The 25,850-nt window shown below is 42.2% G+C and overlaps 3 protein-coding genes across 3 annotated transcripts; all 3 read left to right on the top strand.

Moving 5' to 3' along the window:
* Positions 1–11,619: 11,619 nt before the first annotated feature.
* L3040_005414 (uncharacterized protein) lies at positions 11,620–14,460 on the top strand (the record flags this gene model as incomplete). The annotated part of the gene is made up of 1 exon (XM_066157366.1): positions 11,620–14,460. The coding sequence occupies one exon, from the start codon at positions 11,620–11,622 to the stop codon at positions 14,458–14,460; it is 2,841 nt and encodes a 946-aa protein (XP_066011668.1).
* A 2,471-nt stretch (positions 14,461–16,931) lies between these two features.
* Positions 16,932–18,023, top strand: L3040_005413 (uncharacterized protein; the record flags this gene model as incomplete). The annotated part of the gene is made up of 2 exons (XM_066157365.1): positions 16,932–17,176; positions 17,249–18,023. The coding sequence occupies 2 exons, from the start codon at positions 16,932–16,934 to the stop codon at positions 18,021–18,023; spliced, it is 1,020 nt and encodes a 339-aa protein (XP_066011667.1).
* Positions 18,024–18,634: 611 nt separating this feature from the next.
* Positions 18,635–22,183, top strand: L3040_005412 (uncharacterized protein; the record flags this gene model as incomplete). Its single annotated transcript, XM_066157364.1, has 1 exon — positions 18,635–22,183. One exon carries the CDS (start codon positions 18,635–18,637, stop codon positions 22,181–22,183), a length of 3,549 nt encoding a protein of 1,182 aa, XP_066011666.1.
* Between the last annotated feature and the right edge of the window lie 3,667 nt (positions 22,184–25,850).

The following is a 25,850-nucleotide window of genomic DNA, read 5'->3' as shown; positions in this document are numbered from 1 at the left end:
CGTTAATTAAGCAAGTCGATACGAACTAATATCCGACGATTATTTAATAACGTTCCCGATTATGCTTACGAAAAAAGCTATTACCTTTTATTATAATCACGTTATTAAGGCTAAGCTTTCGACCTTTAAAGCTAACGCTATTGCGGTAAAAGACCACTTCGAGACTGACTACCGGCGGCAAGTAAAATACGACCGTTAAAAGGAAATTTCGCTAAATTTAGTTAAGAAGGAGAATCTAAGGACCTCGCTTAACGAGTGCTTTAAGAAGCTCGTTAAAGAGCTCAAAGGACTTTAAGGCTCATTACGACCAAGTCTAAGAGACGATAAGAGTCTTGCCGATAAGCTGTATTCAGCTTGTAAAAACGTGCTAAAGACGATTATTGCGCGGATAAATCTTGCTTTTACTTTTACCGCCGCAATTGCCGATATCCGCCGAGCAATTGCATTTGCAACTGAAACCTTTCGACCTCTCGCCAAGGCTAGAGCTTACGCGAGCTCTAGCGAGCCACACGATCACACCTGCTTTTATAACACCTTAAAAGCTGACTTCGATTTGAACGAGGAATACGAATGCTTTATTTAAGACCGCTAATACTTCGGAAGTAAAAAAGCTGTTAAGGTTATTAAAAGTGAGAAAAAGTATTTTATTTGCAAAAAGCCAGATTGCTAAAGCACTAATTACACTTCCGACGAAAGAAAAGCATCCGTCGCTAAGTTCTAGGCTTTTAAAGACGCAAAAAGGGTAACGAAAAGCAAATTCTCTTAATACGTAGCATCGATTAAAAGCTTGCTATTTATATTTACGAAAGAATTCGATCAGTTCATCGCAAGCTTATTAAACGAGCCGTTCGAATCGAGCAGCTACGCTAATATGTCGAAAGGTTTTATGACTATCCACGGCACTTTTAACGCTGACGAAGTATATAAACAGCTAGAGATTTAAACGGTATTCTACGCTTTTACTAGCTAAGTGAAGACTTAAAAGATGCTCGAGCAAGATCCGCGTGTGCTCGCGAGCAAAGCAGAGGCTTATATAGCTTCTAAATACTTTGAAAACGTATTCATAAGCCTTATGATTGATAGCGGAGCAGCTAATTTTTTTACCGTTAGCTTGCTTTAATTAAAAGCACTTTAAAAGAAGTATCTTAAAGTCTAATTAGATATATCCCGAGCAAAGGAGAAGTCCGTCAAGTACGAAATCGGCTCTGCTACTTTTATTAAAGCAATTACTTTAGATACTCTTTTAAGTCAAGTGGAGTTTTACGTTGTAGAAAGCGACGTACTTTTTTTATTCTCGTTAACTAATATAGATAAGCACAAAGTGATCTTAGATAACTTGCGGAACGTATTAGTTTAAAAGAAGAAAGAAATACTAGTAGTAAAGATGTTTAAGCACGTATAAATGCTATTAAGTAAAGAGCACGCTGCTACTTATTATAGCACCGAAAGCGAGACCGTCTACTGCCACTTTATAGAAGAGCAATTAAAGACCATCTACAAGCGTTTTGGCCACTTTTTAGCAAGTCGATTTGCTATTGTTTTTAAAAGGGCCGAGCATAAATTCAAACGAGATTTGCTTTATAACATTTAAAAGTTTTGCTACTACTATTAAGTATTCGGACGCTCTTCGAGAAGGTTTAATATTAAACTCAAGAATAATATTAATTTCAATAACACGGTATACGTCGATGTGATGCACTTTAACGGTAAAAACGTATTACACGTCGTTTGCGACTTTATGAATTTTTAAGCCGTTACTTTCTTTAAAAGCATGTCCGCATAGCACTTACTTAAAGGATTCAATCGATGCTAAGTTAATACTTACGTCGGGCTTTTTATAAACGTAGTATACGATCTCGGAACCAATTTCAATTCAGCAACGTTTCGAAGCTACTTTAAAAGTATTAATAGCACTTTAAAGCAGATGCTTATAAAAGCTTATTATAGCGTCGGGCTAGTAGAACGCTATTACGTAATACGTCTTTATGCGACGCGCTTTTAAGATCGTTATAAAAGAGCTTCTAAAAGCCTTAAAAGAGGACCGGCTTCAAATAGCTATCAAAGCTATCAACGACATAGCTAGATTTAATAGCTTGGTTCTTATACTCTTCGTTTTTAAGACTTTATTAAAGCTGACGGAACAAGATCGACTTGCCGCGTCTATTTAAAAGCGTGCTGCTGCTATTAGCAAAGCTATAAAGGAAGTACGAAAATGCTACGCAGCGAAGCAAGTTAAGGACGCGCTTAAGAAGAAGAATGGGCTAGTTACGGAGTATACCTTAGACCTTTTTATTAGCTTACAAGTACTCGTGTAGCAAGAGAATCAAGGGTAGAAAGGCCCTTTTCAGCTGCTTAGCAAGCAAGGGCATACGTGCATAATGGCATGTCCGAGACCTACGGAATTCAGGTCAACTTTAATAAAACCTTATTACTTTGAAGTTGAAAAGCTGCTAGAAGAGATGTAGGTACTTGAAGAAGAAGTAAAAGAAGATCAAAGCGAAGGCGAAAAAGAGCTGGAATCGAGGAATTCGCTTAAACCTCAACATTCGCTTAATCTTCTACCGAGGCCGCGTAATCCGACAAGTCCGCTAAGACTAGCAAATAGCCTTTCTTCGAACCTTTAACTTGTCAATTCTCAAAGATCAATGTAAACACCCTGCCTGATGGGGTACTTGCTATGGCCACTAGGGCTATACTAGACGGACCCATCTTTTATAAGAGGGCATACATCTTTTAGCTAGAACAATCAACGAGCTTTCTACCTACCTTTTTTGACACCTTTTTTGTAAGACTATAAGGTTTAGCTTTAGTGTCAAACTTCTGTATAACACGTCTTTTTAGGTGCTTTTATATTAGTGACTTACGCAAAGATTCAAACCTTTAGTCTTTGTCTTTATACAGCTTATTATAATCGCTTGATTCGCAGTCAAGTTGATCTTCGTTTATTATTCAGCACTTCACTTTATAACTATAACTTTAAAACAATCAAAACTTTATTCTCGATAGGTTCGGACATCGAAACGCCGAAATGGCCGAAGTGCAATATTTCGGCTCTTCGTTAAAAACTTTCTTCTATTATCAATAAGAAAGAATTTTTACTTATTAATGAAAATATCTTTTTATACTTTAGCTCTTATTTTGAATTAAAGCAATTGATATAATCCGGAGTTGTTAGCGAAGCTAATCAATTAATTCTTAAGTTTTTTATAGTTCTGATCTTGATTATTAGTTTACTTTTGCAAAAAGTCTATTCTTTTTAATTTCGGATCGAGAATACTTTGCGAAAATCGCTTATTTTACTTATGAACCCGGTTTACGAGTTAAAATTAAACAATTTAAAAACCTTTTATTAACTCGATCATTTTTAACATATACATATATTTAATTTTTAAAATCTCGAAAACCTTTTTAAGATTTTTAATATCGAAGTCGGCGCCGAGTCATTTTTCTTTTCGTTAGAATCTTTTGAATTTGTTAAATCCTTTAATCGTATTTTTATAAGCTTCGGACTATCTTTATCTTACTTCGACTTTTAATTAAAACTTTTACTTTTATCGGAAACACTTGCTCCGGAAATGCTTTTTAAAATGAACACCGGTCTTAAGATTTATACTACTCTTTCTTCTTTTACTTTTCTTGCTTTTCTACTAGGCCTTGCGCTAGTTATAGTCGACCTTATTATCTTTTATGCTTTTATGATTACTCGCATGCTATTATTAAGTGCTTCAAGAGCTCTTTGCTTTAATAGTGCTAATATCACCGACTTTATCGAGAAGTACGAAAAGACTTATAATGACTTTAATATCTTTGAAAATAATCGGTTTATTAAGCTCTTTCGTTATTACGATAACCTTCGCAAAAAAGTTATTAAAAGCTTGCTCGAATAAAAAGCTAAGAAAGATTAAGTTGCTTTCGTTAAAGCTTTAAGAGCCGAGTTTCGTAAAAACGATATTTAACAAATTAAAAACTCAATCGCTTTTTTGCGAGAATTTGCTATATAAGAACGGGATATTAATAACTTGAAAAACTATTGTCGTACTTTTTTTCGAGTCTTCGAAAAGCTTACTTTAATGCACTTCTTAAGCAAGACCGAATAAGGCCGCTTATTCTTTTTCAGATTGCTCGTCGGAATCCGAAATAAAACGATCAAGTATTATAAAGTCGACGAATTCGATTCGGACTTTTATACCGCTTTCGACGACTTCGCTATATTCGCTTTTAAGACCGACTAAAGTATTAAAATTATCGAAGCTATGAATCGAGAAAAGTCTCTTTTAGCTAACTTTATTAAAGATATTCGGACCTTGGTTAAAGAACATATCGAGCTAGCTAGCGTTCTTGAGTCTATTAAAAAAGCTTTAGTAATAGTGCCGTTTACTCGTAAACTACGATTCACGAGTGAAAAAAAAGAAATTAATAAAGTAGGTTTTATAATTAAGAAGTTTTTTAACTTATAAATTAATGCGATTTATAATCGAATTAATTACTTCGAAGATTAAGTCGTTAACTTAACTTCTCGACGCTTTATTTAATTTTAACTTTAAGTTCGATTCGAAGATTGCGACGAAGCTTTTACTAAGTATACCGCTTAAAATGCTCGAAGTAGAGTTAGCTTCGAAAGTAGAGTTTAAATTGCTGCTATCGGTTACAAATTATAAAGACGAAAAAGAAAAAGAAGTAAAGGATACGAGAACCAAATGCAAGACTATAGCTTTTGCGAGAACTTCGAAGATACAACTTAAGTTTTTTATTAATACCGAGATAAATATAAAGCTTTTAAAGATATAATTAATAAAAGATGTATTTATATTAATAATTACGGACGCTTTTACTTAAGACTTAAAAGAATCGATGCTTTTATTATTTAAAAGAAGCAAGAAAAGACTTGGTTTAGATCTATCGTATTAAACGTTCGTAAAACGGAATACGATAACATCTTAAAGAATCGACTTACTAGCGGACTTAAGACTTATAGACACTTGCTCTTTTATTAACAATCAATTTAACAGCCAGCTCAGTATTAGCTCGATCAAAATGCTTAATAACTAATCAACTAGCTAAAGAAGCTTACTATTATCTTTAAAAGACTAGTCGATATTAAGAATATTAATGCTATAAAATAGATTAACACGCTTAGCTATTTATTTAGTATAAAGGTTGCTTCGGTCGAGATCAACGTTGCCGTAAGAAATAAAGTTAAAAAGCTTCTTTCGCTTTCGGAAGGATCTAAGCTTATTAAGATTAAAAAGAATATCCGATAATAAAAAGAGAAGAACTACGGCACCTTTAAGGCTCGTGCTTTTTAAAAATCGGGTATTGCTATAGAAATAAACTTAAAAGATAGGTTGTTCGATAGTGTAATTGGAGAAGAGTCTTTTAGATTAACTGCAGCCGACGAGGCTATAGAAGATATAGAAAGAAAGGTTGAGATTACTCAGCGAGTGCTAGAAGGAAAGAAGAAAAGGACTTATAAACGAAAGAAGTTCATTGACTTTTACGTTATTATTAAAGCTTAAGAAAAAGCAGTAGCGGCGATTATAAAATCGAGAATCGAAGTTTAAATTAAAGACTTGTTCGGACTCAGCTTTCGCTTCGATAAGCTATTAAGCTATTATATTCTAATGGTTCTTGATGCTAAGGAAAACGTGAAAGTCTTTTAAAGTAAGCTTATTCTTGTGAACGCTTTAACTATTGGACGTTTAAGTCGGAATAAAGAAAGCAAGCTAGACTTTTTAGCGACGCAAATTCGTAAACAACTTATCGCTCGCAATTGCTTCAAAGTAGCGATAAAGACTTTAAAAGTTTTCATTAATATCGACGGTATAATTAAAAGCAGATCTTTTTTCGATAGTAAATCTAAAGTTAACGTAATAAACAAAAAGGTAGCTAAGATAGCTAAACTACTTATTATGACGGATCGAGCTTTAGTTTATATTATCGTGTTTAAGGATCTTTATAACTTCGATAAGTAAATAAACGACGACGAAATCATTATCGGCGGAATCACTAACTACGCCGATTTCTTTATTATTAATAATAGTAGTTACGAGGTGATTTTAAGTATGTTTTTCTTTTTAGAATCTTAACTTTTCTTTTTTTATCTTAATAATAGCACGATAAAGGCTTTTTTTTAAAACTACGATCGATCTACTTAAAGATAGATTATTATTATAAAAGATAAGTCGGATTTAGTCGAAGACTTAAAAAACTAATAACTAGCATGCAAGCTAAGATAGATGCTAAGCTAAAGAGAAGCTTAAAAAGAAATTCCGCTCGTAAATTATAGTTCACGAGTAGATCGGCATAAAAACAATAAAATTATAAAAAAACAATTCAACTTAATATTAAGCAAAGCTTACTAAAATCAAAAACATTAAAAATATTTGCAATCAAACTCGATAAATCGGAAAATTTTATGTTTATTATCGACGACGACAAAGACTTTTTAAGAAAGAATATAATAGAAGTTAATACGATGTATTGTGGTGGAGTTGGGGTTCTGTATTTGTTTTGTCTATGTATATAGTACTGATGCTAGGCACTTTTGTTACGTGGGTGCGCTGCATGCTCTGGCCTTGCTAAGCACGTGGTTAGGTTACGTAGTTAAGTCACGTGCAAGCTTTTATATAAACGAGTAGTTGGTTTTTCCTTAAACTAATACTATATCACTACATAATATAATACACGTACTTATAGCATATATTCGAGTGTCTTTCGATCGTCCTTCTTCTCTCTTTTTATTTACTTACGATTTTATTATAATTATATTTATATATATCTTTTGATTTAACGTTAAGTATATATCGAAGCTCTTTTCTTTTATATATATTTAATGACTTACGCAAAGAATCGAATTAAAAGTTAGTCTTTATACTCTTTTTAGACTTGCTTCTTTTGCGAAAAGCTATATATTCGAAGTTCACGTTATACGCTAAGCTATTGATTATATGCTTTTGCGGTGCTCTTTTAAAGAGTATTCGATATACGCTAAGCTAATAGTTAAGTGCTTTTGCATATGAGCTTCGAGGTTATTGCTTTAAAAGCGACTTTTCTTCGATTTGTGTCCGTCGAGTATGCTATTCGATATACTCGATAAGTATTACTTAAAAAGTCGTTACTTTAGTTCGAGGATCGAGCTAGTTAGAGTTCAATTCGGTATTTATAAAGTATTATTCACTTAGACTATTTTGTACGGCGATACGCTCGAAGTACTATTCGTTTAGTATACTTTACTTTTTCGATTTAATATCGATTTTAATACGAGTTTATTGCTTTTTCTTTTTTAAAAAAGTAAGCAGTAGCTAAGTATTAGAAATATTACGCTAAGCTTAAGAAGTTAAAAATTCAACACTTACTTTGCAACGGAGATTACGTATAAAGACTTCGAACTGCTTTCGAATATCTTTCGCTTTAATAAATAAAAGATACGACGAGCGGAAATAAGTGTTATGCAATTCGAAACCGTTTCGGTGTCGTATTATATTAAAAGTAAGCTATATGCTTGTATAAAAGCTCGGTTATTACCCGACTTCGTTTTTAGTTCGATATACTTAATCTCGGCAATTACTTTTCCGCTTATTCGGATCTTATGTTTAAAAATCAGACGTATTATTAATATTATTTATTATATCGATTTAGTTTCGATTATTTAGCTCGAAGCGATCGATATCCGATTCTTTAATGAATCACTTTCGACGCATCGAGATCTTATATCTTTGCAATATTTCTTTATGTATTTAACATTTATTACAAATTGTACTTATTTTATTTTTATTATTCATTTACATTTATATTATTCTCGTTTTTTTTTCGCATCCGTTTCGAAACACTTTTACATTTTAATCGATATTTATTAACTTAACTTAACGGGCTTACGTTAAAGCTTTCGGAAATCAAAAAGAGCTATAACTTTTTCGATTCAAAAGGATTTCGGACTTAGCGAAGATGCTATTCGCAAGATAATTAAAAACGAAATGAAAAAGATTCAAGCCTTTTTACTTTTCGTAAATGCTTCGAATTACGTAAGTATCCGTAGACTTCTTTTTAGACTTAAAGCTTTTAAAATGCTTGCTTTCGATAAAGCTAATATTACGGACCATATTCGCTAGCTCGAACGAGCGTTTAAAAACTACGGTATCGTTATTAATTCGGAAAAGAAGCAATGCTTTGCTAAATATAATATTTCTAGCTTTTTCGGTTATAATATACGTTGCAATATTAAAAGCTTCGGCGGCTTTTCGGATCCGAAAGTAACTTAAGACGACTTTAAATCGGTAATTAAAAAGGAGTACAAGGCTTTCGACTTAGCTAAGTAAAAGGATAGTATTAGCTTTTTAAACGATTTAAGCAATAAGTGGATAGCAAAAGAAAGAGCTTTTAAAACAAAGCTTTTATAATTCATTCGCTAGTTCAACTTTACGAGCTTTGCTTGCTTCGTTAATAAAAATATTATCGATAAGCAACTAAAGTAGAAGTTCTTTAGTTGCTTATTATTATCGATGCAAAATCGGACTTAAAAGAATATTAAACTTAAAGAAGATCACTTGCAAACGTATAATATAATATATATTATAATTAACGACTTAATTAAGTAAAAATAGATCATTATAAAACGGATTAAAAAATACGGCTACGCCGAGATCTTTAAGGCTTTTTCTCGTTATAATTCTTATTAAAACGAAAACTTTCGTCTTTAAGTACCGTTTGTCATTCTCGAGAGTAAGCGAAACTTATACGTTTCGCTCTTTTATAGCACTTACTTTAATAATACTTATTCTTCTCTTTTTTATCGCGCAAATATTATCGCTGCGAGTTTAATTACTTCGTTTATCGATCTTGACTTAAAGATCGAAGCTTTTATAAAACAGCTAGCGAAAGTTAATATTTACTTAAGACTTACCGATAGCTTCGCTTTCGTATCGAAAGAAGCTTATATGAACTTATTAAAAGCTGCTTAATATAAAGAGATTTAAGAGACCGCATTGCACCGGGTCTACGAGATCAATGCGACCGATACTTATTCGAACCGAAGCTATGCTATATCGAAAAGGAAACGGTCTTTAAACGATTTTAATTGCATTTTCTATTAGTGCTAGCAAACTTTTGACTTACTTAACTATTAATAAAAGCTTTACAAATACTAAAATCAATACTATTTGTTTATGCTTTAATACGGATTAGCTTTTCATTTTAATAAAGCGGACTTAATATATGTAAGACCGTATCGAAAAGAAATACTATCGATCTCGTTTTAATTTCGAAACGATACTTTTAAATACGAATAAGTTTTAAAAAGGGTTCGTAAAATAATAAATGATCTTAATCTTAAGCGTCGTTATAAAGCTTTAAAAGCACAACGAGAATTTATTAAAAAAGCTATACGAGAACGTATTAAAGCGCTTATTCGAATAGCTAACGGCGGTAATGCGGAAGCTTTTCGTATTAACGACTTTAATACTTCGGATATAATTCGTTAACGATGCATTATATTAACGGATTTATATGCTCGCGTGTTTAATACAGAAGCTACTATTGCATTAGTAAAGACTCGAGCGCGCAACGCAGCTTTTCGAGTTACGTTATACTCGCTAAAAGACGCTCTTTTAACAAAAGCAAAAGTTTAATCTACTTATAACTAGTTTAAAGTTATTTTCGCTGAACTAATAGAAATAGATAAGCTCGAGCTCGCTTATACCGCGATTCTCAACCGAAACGCTTTACGACCGAAAGACTTACGGAATCTGTTCGTTACGTTGCTAAAAGCTTTTAAAGCTGCACTTAAGCTTAAAGCCAAGCTTTTTAAAACTGTTAAATCGTACGAAAGGCTTAGTAAAGTGATCTTTTCCTTAAGAATAGACTACGAAGCGATTCGTATTAAGCTTTTAAAAAGACGCGATTTGCTTAAGAACCTAACTTTTAATAAGACTATTGCGTTCTTCGCTGCTCTTTTTACTTTTAAACGATCTTTTTTCGAAAGTATAATCGATAAGATGATTTAGCAAACCTTTATTAGCGAGAGCGCTATTAATTGCCTTTAAGCTACGGTTAGCGTTGCGAAAGCTTCGAAGGATTGCTTAATTATAAGTAGCAAGCTTATACCGAAAGCGACGGATGATCCGGTAAGAAACGGACTTGCTTTAAAGTTTTAACGACTTATTTAAAGAAAAGATAATATCTCTTTATCTAGTAGCGATTTATTTTGCAAAGTTATAAATCGCTTTATCGATAAAGCGCTTTATCGTAAGAATTTACTTTTTTCTTTTTCTTTTGCTACCTCGACTTACGGCCGAATCATTAATGAAACGGACTTTATATAAGTCTTTGCTCGATTAAGACGGATCTTATATAAAGATGCTATTACTTAACGGTCTTAACTCGAACGCTTATTCGAATTCTCTTAGATAACTAAGCTTTAATTGTAAAAGAATATCCGTAGCAGCTAAATTAAGTACTGCCGACGCAATACGCTTTTCGCACTCGAAGTTCTTTCGATTTTGTCGGTATATCCATATCGACGATACCTCTTTCTTTTTACAACAGAAGAGCGATTCCGTACCAAGTCGCTTTCTCACACCTCGATACTTTTCCTTTACAACGGAAGAGCGATTCCGTACCAAGTCGCTTCTTATACTACCGATTTTCCTTATTCCTACGGAAAAGTGATTCCGAACCAAGTCACTTCTATACAACCTTCAAAGCTATAGAGCCGTGCTTGCTACACACAGCAAACCTAACCAACAAGATCGATCTACGTACGAGCAGACAACAATTATAGCCGATCGAGCAATTAGACCTTCGGGTAAGAAGTCCAGCCGATAAGGAACAAAGTATTATACTCTTCGAATCTTATTACTACTTACGGAACCTTTAGCTATTTAACTAATGTAAACACCCTGCCTGATGGGGTACCTGCCATGGCCACTAGGGCCACACTAGACGGACCCATCTTCTATAAGAGGGCACACATCTCCTAGCTAGAACAATCAACGAGCTTTCCACCCACCTTTTCTGACACTTCTTTTGTGAGACCATGAGGTCTAGCCTCAGAGTCAGGCTTCTATACAGCACATCTTTTTGGGTGCTTCTACATTGGTGACCTACGCAGGGATTCAAACCTTTGGTCTCTGTCCTCATACAGCCCATCACAATCGCTTGATTCGCAGTCAAGTTGATCTTCGTTCATCATTCAGCCCCCTTCACACTCTCTACAACTACAACTTCAAAACAATCAAAACCCCGTTCCCGATGGGTTCGGACACCGAAATGCCGAAATGGCCGAAGTGCAATATTTCGGCTCCCCGGCAAAAACTCTCTTCTATTGTCAATAAGAAAGAATTTTCACTCATTAGTGAAAATATCCTTCCATACCCCAGCTCTCATCCTGAATTAGAGCAATTGACATGGTTCGGAGTTGTCAGCGAGGCTAATCAATTGATTCTTAGGTTTTTCATGGTTCTGATCCTGACCATTAGTTTACCTTTGCAAGGGGTCTACTCCTTCCAATCTCGGATCGAGAATACCTTGCGAAAATCGCTTATTTTACCCGTGAACCCGGTTCACGAGTCAAAATCAAACAATTCAAAAACCTTTCATCAACCCGATCATTCTCAGCACACACACATGTCTGATCCTCAGAATACCGAAAACCTTCTTGAGATTTCTGACATCGAAGTCGGCGCCGCGTCACCTCCCTCTTCGTCAGAATCCTCTGAATTTGTTGAATCCCCTGGTCGTATTCTTGTAGGCTTCGGACCAGCCTCATCCTACTTCGACCCTCAACCAGAACCCTTACCTCCACCTCCATCGGAAACACTTGCCCCGGAAATGCCTCCCAAAATGAACACCGGTCCTAAGATCTACACCACTCCTCCTCCTCCTGCCCCTCCTGCTCCTCCACCAGGCCCTGCGCCAGTTATGGTCGACCCTGCCATCCTCCACGCCTTCATGACTACTCGCATGCCATTGCCAGGTGCCCCAGGAGCTCCTTGCTTCAGTGGTGCCAACATCACCGACTTCATCGAGAAGTACGAGGAGACCTGTGAGGACTTTGGTATCCCTCAAGACGATCGGTTTGTCAAGCTCCCCCGTTACTGCGATAACCCTCGCAAGGAGGTTATCAAAAGCTTGCCCGAGTGGAAAGCCAAGAAAGATTGGGCTGCCCTCGTCAAGGCCTTGAGAGCCGAGTTTCGTGAAAACGATACCCAGCAGATCAGGGACTCGGTCGCCTTCTTGCGGGAATTTGCCATGCAGGAACGGGATGTCAATGACCTGAAAAACTACTGTCGCACTTTCTCCCGGGTCTCCGAAAGACTTACCTCAATGCACCTCCTGAGCAAGACCGAACAAGGCCGCCTGTTCCTTCTCGGATTGCCCGTCGGAATCCGAAACAAAACGATCAAGCATTGTAAGGTCGACGAACTCGACCCAGACTCCTATGCCGCCTTCGACGACTTCGTCGCATTCGCCCTTAAGACCGACCAGAGTGCCAGGACTATCGAAGCTATGAATCGGGAGAAGTCTCCTTCAGCCAACTTCACCAAGGATATTCGGACCTTGGTCAAGGAACACACCGAGCCAGCCAGCGTTCCTGAGTCTGCCAAGAAAGCCCCAGTGGTAGTGCCGTTCACCCGTGAACCACGGTTCACGAGTGAAAAAGAGGGAATTGACAAGGTAGGTTCCATGATTGAGAAGTTTTCTAACCTGCAGATCGGTGCGATCCATAGTCGAATTGATTACCTCGAGGACCAAGTCGCCAACCCAACTTCCCGACGTCCTGTCCAGTCTCAGCCCCAAGTTCGATTCGAAGACCACGACGAAGCCCCTACCAAGTATACCGCTCAAGATGCCCGAAGTGGGGTCAGCCTCGGAGGTGGAGTTCAGATTGCTGCTGTCGGCTACGGACCACAAGGACGAGGAAGAGGAGGAGGTAGAGGATACGGGAACCAGATGCAAGACTGTGGCTTCTGCGAGAACTCCGGGGACACAACTCAGGCTCCTCATCAATACCGGGATGAATGTGAGGCCTTCAAGGACATGGTCAATAAGGGATGTATTCACATCAGTGATTACGGACGCCTTTGCCTAGGACCTAGGAGGATCGGTGCCCCCATCATCCAGAAGAAGCAGGGAAAGACTTGGTTCAGATCCATCGTGCTGGACGTTCGTGGGACGGAATACGACAACATCCTAGAGAATCGACCTACCAGCGGACCTGGGACCTATGGACACCTACTCTCTCATCAACAACCAATCCAACAGCCAACCCAGTATCAGCCCGATCAAAATGCTCAGCAACCAACCAACCAGCCAAGAGAGCCTACCACCATCCTTAAGAGACCAGTCGACACCAAGAACATCAATGCTGTGGGGTGGATCAACACGCCTAGCCACCCATCCAGCATGGAGGTTGCCTCGGTCGAAATCAACGCCGCCGCAAGAGACAAAGCCAAGAAGCCTCTCCCGCCCTCGGAAGGATCCAAGCCCACTGGGATCAAGAAGAATGTCCGACAACAGAGGGAGAAGAACTACGGCACCCTTAGGGCCCGTGCCTCTCAAGAATCGGGTACTGCTGTGGAGATAGACTCAGAGGATGGGTTGTTCGATGGTGTAATTGGGGAAGAGTCTTCTGGACCAGCTGGAGCCGACGAGGCTATGGAGGATGTGGAAGGAGAGGTTGAGATCACTCAGCGAGTACCAGGAGGAAGGAAGAAGAGGACCTACAGACGAGAGAAGTTCATTGACCCCTACGTTACTACTAAAGCTCAAGAAAAAGCAGTGGCGGCGATTATGAAATCGAGAATCGAGGTCCAGATTGAAGACCTGTTCGGACTCAGCTCTCGCTTCGACAGGCTACTAGGCCACCACATTCCAGTGGTCCCCGATGCTGAGGAAAACGTGGAAGTCCTCCAAGGTAAGCCCATTCTTGTGAACGCCTCAACTGTTGGACGTCTAGGTCGGAATGAGGAAGGCAAGCTAGACCTCCTAGCGACGCAAATTCGCAAACAACCTATCGCCCGCAACTGCCCCGAGGTAGCGATGAAGACCCCAAGGGTTTTCATCAATATCGACGGTATGGTCAAGAGCAGATCCCTCCTCGACAGTGGATCTGAGGTCAACGTGATGAACAAGGAGGTGGCTGAGATGGCCAAACTACCTATCATGACGGATCGAGCCTTGGTCTACACCACCGTGTCCGGGGATCTCCACAACTTCGATGGATGGATAAACGACGTCGAGGTCACTATCGGCGGAATCACCAACTACGCCGATTTCTTTATCATCAACAATGGCAGTCACGAGGTCATCCTGGGCATGCCTTTCTTCCTGGAATCCCAACTCTCTTTTTCCTACCCCGACAATGGCACGATGAAGGCCTCTTTTTGGAACCACGATCGATCCACCCAAGGCCAGATTACTGTTGCAGGGGACAAGTCGGATTTGGTCGAAGACCCGGGAAACTAGTCGCCAGCATGCAGGCTAGGATGGATGCTGGGCTGGAGGGAAGCCTAGAAGGAAATTCCGCCCGTGAACCATGGTTCACGAGTGGATCGGCACAAAAACAACAAAATCACAAAAAAACAATTCAACCCAACACTGAGCAGGGCTCACCAAAATCAAAAACACCAAAAATATTTGCAATCAAACTCGACAAATCGGAAAATTTCATGTTTATTATCGACAACGACAAGGACCCTTTGAGAGGGAGTGTGGTGGAGGTTAATACGATGTACAAGAGAAAGGCGGAGAAGGTCAGACCGGTGGATTTGGGAGTGTCGGATGGAGAGATACCTGGAGGGATCGACGATTGGTTTGAGCAGGATGAGAAGGCAAGACCCCCTAGGCCTGGAGGACCCTTTTCGGAATACCTTACTGGCAGGTTTTCAGACCTAGAGGTTGGATCAAGATTGACGAGGGAACGATTCGAAGCACTCACGATTGGCTCTCAAGTCACCCCGGAAGAGAGAGAGCTGCTTTACCAATGCCTTTTGAATCGAGAGGAAGCGATGGCCTGGGATTTTACCCATCTTGGCCAGGTCCGGAAGGAAGTCATGCCACCCTGGAAGATCAAAACGGTGCCTCACGAAGCCTGGCAAGAGAAAACGTTTACGGTACCGAAGGCTCTGCAGGAGATGGTCATCTCTATGCTGAAGGAACGATTGAAGCAAGGGGTCCTCGAACCATGCCAAGGCCCTTACCGGAACAAGTGGTTCATTGTGGCAAAGAAAGAGAAGGGAAAATACAGGCTGATCACTGCCGTAATTGAGATGAACCGTGTGACGGTCAGGGACGCCAATGTTGCCCCGAACGTGGACCAGTTCTCGAACGAATTTGCCGGTCTTACGATGGCTACACTCTTAGACTTCTTCTCTGGATACGATCAATTCCTCCTCGACGTTGAGTCTAGGGACATGACAGCCATTCAGACGCCCATCGGACTGCTTCGGATGACCCGGATACCCATGGGAGCTACTAATTCGATCGCCCAATTCGTCAGAGTCATCTACAAGATCCTTATGGACTGCATTCCTAACGTCTGCCTGCCCTACATGGATGACGTAGGAGTCAAAGGATCGCGATCCTTCTACAATTACGAGGAAGTTTTGCCCGGAATACGACGATTCGTCTTGGAACACATCCAAAATATCGACAAGGTGCTCGTGAGGTTTGAAAGAGCTGGGACGACCGTCGGAACGAAATCCCAATACTGCATGCCTGGCCTCAACATTGTTGGATTCGTCACGGATAGCGAGGGACGCCACCCCCAGACCGCCAAAATTGAGAAGATACTGGAATGGACCAGGTGCGAGGACGTATCGGAAGCCCGAGCCTTCATTGGCATCGTGGTTTACTACAGAATCTGGATCAAAAACTTCTCCACGATTGCTGCCCCAATCTACGCGACGATGAGAAAGGGGGTCGAATTCGAGTGGTTGGAGCCTCAGCAGGAAGCGATGAGGCTGCTCAAGGAAGCCTTGCTCTCTGCCCCCGCTCTTATCAAGATCGACTATAGCAAGGACGGAGGGAAAATTTACCTGACGGTAGACGCCAGTCTCAAGGGATGGGGAGCAGTATTGCAGCAAGAGGATTCCGACAAAAAGCGACATCCTGCCAGGTTCGAGAGTGGTCTTTGGAACCCTGCGGAGAGCAAGTACGACGCGACCAAGCGAGAATGCCGCGGTGCCCTAAAAGCTATGAAGAAGATGAGGAGCGAACTATACGGAGTTCACTTCATCTTGGAAACCGACGCCAAGGTACTGGTTGACCAACTCAACGGATCAGCAAGTGACTTGCCGGGAGCCCTCGTTACGAACTGGATTGCGTGGATGAGATTGATGGACTTTGAAGTCAAGCACATCCCTGGGACCAAAAACACGGCAGCGGACGGTCTCTCTAGGAGGGGAAGGGAGCATCCTTCAGACATCAGGGAGAGAGAGGAGGAAGATATTGACGATTGGGTCACCAACGAGCTGAGCACTGTTTCAGTATTCTCGGTTAAACGACTCGTGAACCACGGTTCACGGGCCAAAAAGAGAGTTTTGAAGCACGATTACTCGCCCGACTCTGAGCTCATTGCCCAATTCCTCACCACCCTCAAACGCCCTCCCTCGATCAAGACCTACGACTTCCAGAAGTTCAAGAACAAAGCACTCAACTACTTGGTCAGAGATGGTTACCTCTACAAGCGAGCAGACAATTCCTACCCGATCAGGCTAGTTGTCGACGGAACCCAAAGACGCCACACTGCCATTTCCGACGCCCACCGAGAATCCGGACATAGAGGAGCCGAGTCAACCTACCACCGCACGTCAAAACTCTTCTTCTGGAATGGATGCTACGAGGACTGCAAGGCCTTCGTTCAAAGCTGTGAGCCCTGTCAGAAACGCAAAGCTGGACGAACAGAAAACCCCTTGTACCCGACCTGGCCCACTCAGATGTGGTCAAAAGTCAGCCTGGACGTGTCACGAGTTCCCACCACCGACAAAGGGATGACCTGCTTCGTACTGGCCAAGGAAGATCTATCTGGATGGCCCGAGGGGCGACCACTTCGATCAGCCAACGCCGAATCCATTGCCAAGTTCCTTTGGGAGGATATCGTTTGCCGCCACGGACTATTCGGGAGACTGATTATCGATGGGGGACCCGAGAACAAAGCAGTTGCCAAGGCCTTCGCTACCAGGTACGGGATCAAGAGGGTCCAAATCTCAAGTTACAATTCAAAGGCCAATGGAATGATTGAGAGAGGCCATAGGGACATCTTGGATGGCCTATCGAAGGTCACAAACGGGGGATTCAAGGATTGGGTTCGCAAATTCAGTGGGATGCTCTTTGCGGTCCGGACATCGATACACGCACCTACTGGAGTCACCCCCTTCTTCCTGAACTACGGACGGGAAGCTGAGCTACCTTTGGAATCACGATGGCCAGTCTGGAGGTTACTACCTTGGCAGGAAGTTCGATCCCGCGCTGACCTGCTTGCTATGAGGTTCAGACAATTGGAACTCCGGGACGAGGATATCGACGAGATCATCTTGAGGAAGAAACGCCATCGACTTGCCGCCAAAGCCACTTGGGAACGAGTCAAGGTCCTGAAGTCGGAACCCATCAAAGAGAAAGACCTGGTACTACTCTACGACGTCAAACGCAGCATCGACATGTCCGCGGATACCAAACTGGACTACAGGTGGCTGGGACCTTATGTCGTCTCCAAGGCCTACGACAAGGGATACTACAAACTCCAGGAAACCGATGGAACTGAGCTCAAAGGCACCTTTGCAGCCAACCGCCTCAAGCGATTCTACCGCCGCGATCAAACCCTCTTTCCCCTTGAGGACGACGAAGAAGAAGAAGAGGAGGATTCGGATTCCTCGGACAACTCAGACCTCAGCGAATACGAGCCCTCCGACGACGGCAAAGGTGAACCACTCAACCCAAGGGTGACCCTTGGACCCAGGTCCACCAACTTCCAAATCATTCCCCTAACACTCTCGAAGGAACAAAAACTGGCCTACAAAATTGTTTCCTAGTCTGTTTTCCTTTACCTTGTTTTTTTTTCCTACTTTCGTATCCTCTCCTTGTTCTACACCTATTCTATGAGGGGACGTGCCCCCAATGATCACTCTCTTTGTTTTGGTGGGGAAGGGTATTTCCTACGTTTGTTCCCTCACCTTTGGACCTGCCTTTCATTGTATTCTCTGTTTTTTTTTTTTTTTTTTTTTTTTTTTTTTGTTCCTCTCACCTTACTGGCTATTCACTTGTCCTACACAGATTGTTCCTATTGTTTGATTGTTTTTCACCTGTTTGGGCCTACACGGCTATTTCCTATTTCCTATTTCGGACTGTTCCCCTGTTTTAAGCGTGCTCAACCACGTGTATTCGAAGGAGAACTGCTGTTGGGAAGAGTGGGTCCTCCCCACAAATGCACCTATATAAGAAAGCTCCCCCCTCCTTCTTCTCAACATTTTCTCTCCTTATACAACAACAACTACAACAACACCACCACCACCCCTCTTCACAACCACACAATACCACACCAACACTAACGACCCCCAATCATCACTCAATCAATCACCTCCACTATCAGCCCCTATTCCGCCATCTCATGTTTGGCCCGTGAACCGTGGTTCACGAGTCAGATATGCCTCCCAAGTCAGCCGCCGCCAAGGGAAAAGCCCCTGTCCGTGATGCACCCTCCAGCCCACCAATGAGCGAGGAGCAAGCCGCCCTGGCCCGACAATCGAGTTTCGAGCTGAAGTTCGAAGGACGAGTCACCAAGACCTTCGATGAGTTCCTCCAGACCTACCGCCAAATGGGCAACTCCAGTCAACTAGCCATGCTCAAGGTGGCAACCTCCGACCTCAACAACAGATTGGGTAGGGAAGACGACCTGATCTTGCAGTACGACCAGTTCTTGCGGGCCGAATGCGCAAGAAAGAACATGGACGCCGAGGACCTCCTTTCGGCCTACGACCAGTTTACCACCAGAGTCACCGCCATCCACTCCCTACGCAACAAGAACGCCGAGGGACACAGACGAATCAAAAGAGCCCTCGACGGCGCTCGAGGCCAACTGCTGTATGACGACCACCTCAAGGCTGTGTGCACCTCAGTCCGCAGCGCTCGCCAACTGGGCGTCATCCTGGAGAACTGCACCCCCAACGCCTACGCCATCCAGGTCATCAACCACCACATTGTTGCCCACGTCGCCTTCCAGAAGACTACAGCCAATGTAGCCCGAGGACGCAAGTTCACCAAGCTCAATGCCACGGTAGTCAACCTCACCTGCCAGACCGTGGAAGACAAGAACAACACCAAGTGGAAGGATGAGATCGCCATTCCTGACGAAGGACTCCTGAAGAAGCTAGGACTAGAGGTCTCATCATGTGGCCTGTTGGTTTTGGCTCCCGACAACATTGAGGGCGAATACGACGAGCCTGAGGAACGTGTGGAGTTTGCCGACGAGAATCAGACCTGGAATTTCGTCCTGCAAGAGGAGCCCGAATCCGGAACTCCACCCGTGAACCATGGTTCACGAGTGGAGGATGACTCAGCAACTGAGGCAGGACCAAGTCAACCCCCTGCTCCTAGAACCCCCTTGCCCAGATCACCCATTGCGCGCCCCTCGCTGTCGCCAGCCTTGTCTCAAGGATCGACGTCATCCCCTGCCAATAGAGCCCCGAACGCCAAACTGGTTGCCTCGATCATGTCCACCCTACGCAAGTCCACCGACGCGAGCTCCCCTGCAGCCCCTGGACCTGAAGTGCAACGCGACCCTCCCGAGAACCAGCTGCCACCAGCACCACCCGTTGAAGAAGGAGACAGCCTCGAGTACGAACTAGCCAAGGCCGTGTCAAACCGCTGCCTAGGACTCGTCGAGATTGGTGACCTCATGGGTATGGACGTGGCCCTCATCAACTTTTGCCAGGACTTCCACCAATCAGCCCTCGACCGCCTGAACCTGGACGAGAATATCGACAATGCCCCTCAAGTTGCCGCGGAATCAACCAAGAAGGCTGTCAGCCAGATTCGCAAGCTTTTGGAGGACGAATTTTCTGACAACGCGATCCTACGACTCTTCGACCGTCGTAGCCAGGTGGGGGTAAGTGGGGAAGGAAGCAAGGTAGTGAACTACTTTTTGCTGTCCGAGATCTCCAATTTGGGCCCCAACGACGACGATTGCGACTGCACAGGGGTCTCCCAGGAGGTGAAGAACGTGTTAGAATTTGGGGATAGATTCAAGGAACTCTTTGACTTGGACGTCCAGACGAAGCTCCGCTTCAGCCGCAGAGTCTCACCGTCCGCCACCGACCTGTCAGAGGGAGTCTTTTGCGAAGTCCACACCTTCGAATACGCCAAATACCTTGGGCTAGCTACGAAGGGCCTTACAACAGTGGTGATCCGTTCCAACCTGTGTCGATTCATTGAGGCCTTCCAAACCAACGCCCTCAACAACTTCATGCTTCACCCGAGCAACCAATCGATGTTCGCCACCAAGACCAAGGGCAGTACTCTAGCCAAGAGAATGTCTAGCTTGGGCTCTTCCAAGTTCAAAGCCAAGCCGATGTCCCTCAACAAGCTGAACTGGAGCACTAGCCTGATGGGCACCGCCTGGAAGAACAGCCCCCTCAACACCTTGGATGCGGGTGGCTACACGAAAGTTTGGCCTATGTTAGGAGCTTCCTTCTTGAACAACAAGCACGGCAACCAGACCTTCCTCACCATCATGAACAAGGAGATCCAGATGTACCTCCACCACTTTCGGACCAGTGACTCAAGAGGAGCCCCGACTGGTGCACTCTCCAACATGGTGCACTCCCTGACCCAGCAAGTCCTCCGAAGCCATCATGGGCTATACCTGGCCGCCTTACTCAATCGCCGAGACGGAAACTACAAGCTCATTGCCTACCCGGAACCCCCTCAGCTCCCTGGATGCAACAATGGTGCCCGAGTGATTGCAACCAAGCACGACGCTGACACCAAACGACCCGTGAACCGTGGTTCACGAGTGGAAGACAGAGTTTTGGACTACCACTTGGTGCCCTACGGCTTGAAGAGTCAGATCGGAAGCTTGGGTATTTGGCCCAAGAGCCACACCCACGACACCACCCCCAGAAAGACCGCCAGATGGGAAGCTTTTGGACCCAAGTCGAAGACCCTGGATGCCCTCAAGAACATTGCGCCACGCCAACCTCTCGCCATGGTCATGGATCTCGCCACCCCTATGTCCGTCATCACGAAACAAGGTGTTTTCCTGGACATGGACGCTTTCCAGAATTCCCCGTGCGGATGGGCCATCTTCTCCAACAACTACACCGCCTTGCTGAACGATGGCACCCTGGAAAATGGAGTCAGCTTTGCAGAGCACGCCTGCACCATCGTCCTGAGACGCATGCCGCCAACCCCTCGGTGGGGAGTCATCAATGAATCAAGCCAGCCTTTCGCCGCCACAATCCAGCTGGACCACGTCAGTTTCGTGTCAGAAGCCCTGATCGGAAGAATGGACTGGAACGAACCCCGAGTGGTAGAGGAATTGACCGCCATCTTTGCCATGTCCCGAACCCAGTTCCAGGAACACCTCATCAAGCATGAGAAGAAGTTGTTCTCGGCATTCAGAAAGGGATTTGCTGTTGTCCTGGATGCTGAAGCCAAGACCTACGGAGCCAAGTCCTTTTCCAAGGGCAAGAGCCGCCGAGCTGACGACCCTGTAGACGCCGACAAGTTGAAGGACTTTGAGGAGAGCTTGCGACCGATTGAGTTGTCCTCTGACGACTCCGATTCAAGTGTGGAGATCAATCTGGAAAGTGCGAAATCCACCCGTGAACCACGGTTCACGGGCCAAATCGACGACTCTGAGGCATCATCTTCTCAGCCGGAATCCTTAGACCGCGCATTCGATGAGGCTATGGAAGCCCTGGGTGACTTGCCCGAAGACGAGGACGACCTCAGTGGCTCTGGACCCTACTCTGGCCTCGCTGACCCCCCGTCGGCCAAGTTCACACCCATCAACGATGCCACCAACAAGCGCAAGAACGACACGCGCTCCCTCACCCCTGAGGATGCTGCTACTGGCACGTCATCGTCCAATGCTGGCCCTGCCAAGAGAAGAAGACCCTCCCAGCCTGAGGAGAACGAAGGAGTTGAGGACGTGAGCACGGAAGGAGACCATGAGGAAGCTGCCGAGGCGTAGTTTGGATGTTTGGAGTTTGGAGACAAGATACCCCCCCCTTTTTGTACACTAGATTTTTCTTTCTTCTACACCCCCCTTTTTCTTCTTTGCTTGATGGTAGGCGGGGGCGCCTACCTATTCTATGAGGGGACGGATGTAAACACCCTGCCTGATGGGGTACCTGCCATGGCCACTAGGGCCACACTAGACGGACCCATCTTCTATAAGAGGGCACACATCTCCTAGCTAGAACAATCAACGAGCTTTCCACCCACCTTTTCTGACACTTCTTTTGTGAGACCATGAGGTCTAGCCTCAGAGTCAGGCTTCTATACAGCACATCTTTTTGGGTGCTTCTACACTAAAAGAAACCTTATACTTAAGACTCTTAAGCCTTTCGGAAAGACTAGACGACGAGATGTCGAACATCTTATTTGACTTAAACGAGCTATTATACGCAAGGCTCGATAGTAAGATTACGGCTCGAGCAATAGTAAAGGACTTCTTAAACGCGAAGTATAAAAAGCTAAGGGATTACGACTTATAGAGCTTATTCCGGCACGCTTTCTTACGCTAAGATTAAACGAGTTTTACGATAACGAAAGATAATACGGAACGAAGCTTTAAGTTTGCTACTTTAATTAGCTTTAAAGAACACTTGCTATCTAAAGGCGTGTAGTGCCTTTTAAAGCAAAAAGGCTACGCTAATAAGATAGTCAAGCTCTTGAACGACGAATAGCAATACTAATAGACTTTCGAAGAAATAAAAAAGCAATAAGCAACACTTTTAAGCCTCGATTTAAAGTGGACCGCCGAAAACCTTACGGACGACGAAGATAATACGCCTTAACTACCTCTACCACCTTTACGAAGTCTAAAAGAGAAGGAGAAGGAAAAGAAGGAAGAGATTCGGAAGTTACGCGAAGAATTTGCGAAAGAAAAGAAAGATATAAAGCAAAATATAAAAGTGATAGCAAAGCAAATAGCGGAATTACGGACTTACGCTATACAATCCAACGAAAGGTTACGACGAAGCGCTTTAGCGTACTCGACGCTTTCAATTTATTAATCGCTACGCAATACGCTAATTATACGAGAAGAGCTAAAATCACCTTAACGGCTTTTAAACCTTTTTTTCAAGAGCTATACCCAGTTTTCTAAAAAGCTTAAGCTTAATAGCAATAACAACAAAGGTCTTGAGATCATCATCGGACTAAACAATACTCGAGGCTACGGGAGCTATACGCTAAAAGAAGACCTATTAAAGCTTGAAAGCATTCCGAGCAAAATCAGCTTTTATTAAAAATAGCGTGCAGATTTCCGTGCTTAACTTTAGCAATCCGAAAAAAGGATCTAGCACTTTCGGACGTACTAATAAGCTCTTTAGATCTTTTAATAAGCTACGTATCGACAAGAAGAATACTAAGGGTATAAGAATCGCTAAAAGCGTGCTTAAAAGTACGGATATTATTAAGTTAAAACCTTAGCTAATAACTCGAATAGCTTTAGCGATCTTAACGATAACCGACGAAGAAAGAACGGAAGAGATTAGCAAAAAGATCGAAGCTACGAGTACGGAAAAGGTAAAAACGGCCCTTTTAAACTATCAAAAGGATTCGGAAACGGACCTTTAAAAGACTCCGGATTCGGAAATAAGCTTCTTAAGGACCTTAGAAAAAGACGGACTATTAGCAATTATATCGGTAACCTTTTACCGATTAGACTATTAGCTAAGCAAAGCACGCTTGCGTACGGCACTTTAAGCGCTCTTGACGATAATAAAGACGATTTCTTTAAGCTAAGAGCAGCAGACCTTTACTTAAGAGCGAAAGAATTAGCTTTATTCGCGCGAAGCTTTCTTAAAAAGCTAAAGTATTTAAGACCCGACGATGACTTTAAGACTTAATTAAAGATTTTTATTAATTAAGCAAGTCGATACGGTTTGACCTCCGACGATTACTTAATAGCGTTTTTAATTATACTTATAAAGAAAGCTATAACTTTCTATTATAATTATGTGATTAAAGCTAGGCTTCTTACGTTTAAAGCGAACGCTATTGTTATAAAGAATTACTTCGAGATTAATTATCGGCGGCAAGCAAAATACGACCGTTAAGAAGAAATTTCGTTAGATTTGATTAAGAAAGAGAATTTAAAGACCTCGCTTAGCGAGTGCTTTAAGAAGCTCGCTAAAGAGCTTAAAGGCTTAAAGCTTTTTACGACCAAGTTTAAAAGATGATCGAAGTCTTATTAACAAGCTGTATTCAGCTTGTAAAAACGTATTAAAGACTACGATTGCACGAATAAATCTTGCTTTTACTTTTACCGCGGCAGTTGCTAATATTCGTCGAGCAATTGCGTTTGCTATTAAGACCTCTCGACCTTTCGTCAAAGCGAGTAGAACTTACGCGAGCTCTAGCGAGCTATACGATCACACTTGCTTTCATAACACCTTAAAGGTTGACTCCGATTTAAACGAGGAATACGAATGCTTTATTCAAGACCGCTAATACTTCGGAGGTAAGAAAGCTATTAAGGCTATTACTGAAGGTAAGAAAAGGTGTTTTGTTTGCAAAAAGCTAGGTTGCTAAAGCACTAATTATACCTTCGACGAAAGAAAAGCATCCGTCGCTAAGTTTTAAGCTTTTAAAGACGCAAAAAAAATAACGAGAAGCAAATTCTTTTAATACGTAATATCGATTGAAAGCTTACTATTTGTATTTACGGAAGAATTCGATCAGTTCATCGTAAGCTTATTAAACGAGCCGCTCGAATCGGGCAACTACGCTAACATATCGGAAGGTTTTATAATTACTTACGGCATTTTTAACGCTAACGAAGTATACAAACAGCTAAAGATTCAAACGGCATTCTACGCTTTTACTAGCTAAGTAAAGACTTAAAAGATGCTCGAGCAAGATCCGCGTGTGCTCGTGAGTAAAGCAAAGACTTACATAGCTTTTAAGTACTTTAAAAACGTATTTATAAGCTTTATAATTAATAGCGGAGCAGCCAACTTTTTTATCGCTAGCTTGCTTTAACTAAAAGCACTTTAAAAGAAGTACTTCGAAGTCTAATTGAATACATCTCGAGCAAAAAAGAAGTCCGTTAAGTACAAGATCGGCTTTGCTACCTTTATTAAAGCAATTACTTTAAATACCTTTTTAAGTCAAGTAGAGTTTTACGTTATAAAGAGCGACGTACCTTTTTTATTCTCGTTAGCTAATATAAACAAGCATAAAGTGATCTTAAATAACTTGCGGAACGTACTAGTTTAAAAGAAGAAGGAAATACTAATAGTAAAGATGTTTAAGCACGTATAGATGCTATTAAGTAAAGAGCACGCTACTACTTACTATAGCATCGAAAGCGAGACCGTCTATTGCTATTTTACAAAAGAGCAATTGAGGACTATCTATAAGCGTTTTGGCCACTTTTTAATAAGTCGATTTGCTGCTGTTTTTAAAAAGGCCGAGCACGAATTTAAACGGGATTTGCTTTATAACATTTAAAAGTTTTGCTACTATTATTAAGTATTCGGACGCTTTTCGAAAAGGTTTAATATCAGACTCAAAGATGATATTGACTTTAATAATACGGTATACGTCGATATAATGCACTTTAACGGCAAGAACGTATTACACGTCGTTTACGACTCTATTAATTTTTAAGCCGCTACCTTTCTTAA

This window comes from Drepanopeziza brunnea (genome assembly GCF_022702325.1).
Source record: "Drepanopeziza brunnea f. sp. 'multigermtubi' strain 214-2 chromosome Unknown ctg8, whole genome shotgun sequence".
NCBI lineage: Eukaryota > Fungi > Ascomycota > Leotiomycetes > Helotiales > Drepanopezizaceae > Drepanopeziza > Drepanopeziza brunnea.
The sequence above is the reverse complement of the archived record's forward strand: the minus strand, read 5'-3'. Positions and strand labels throughout refer to the sequence as shown.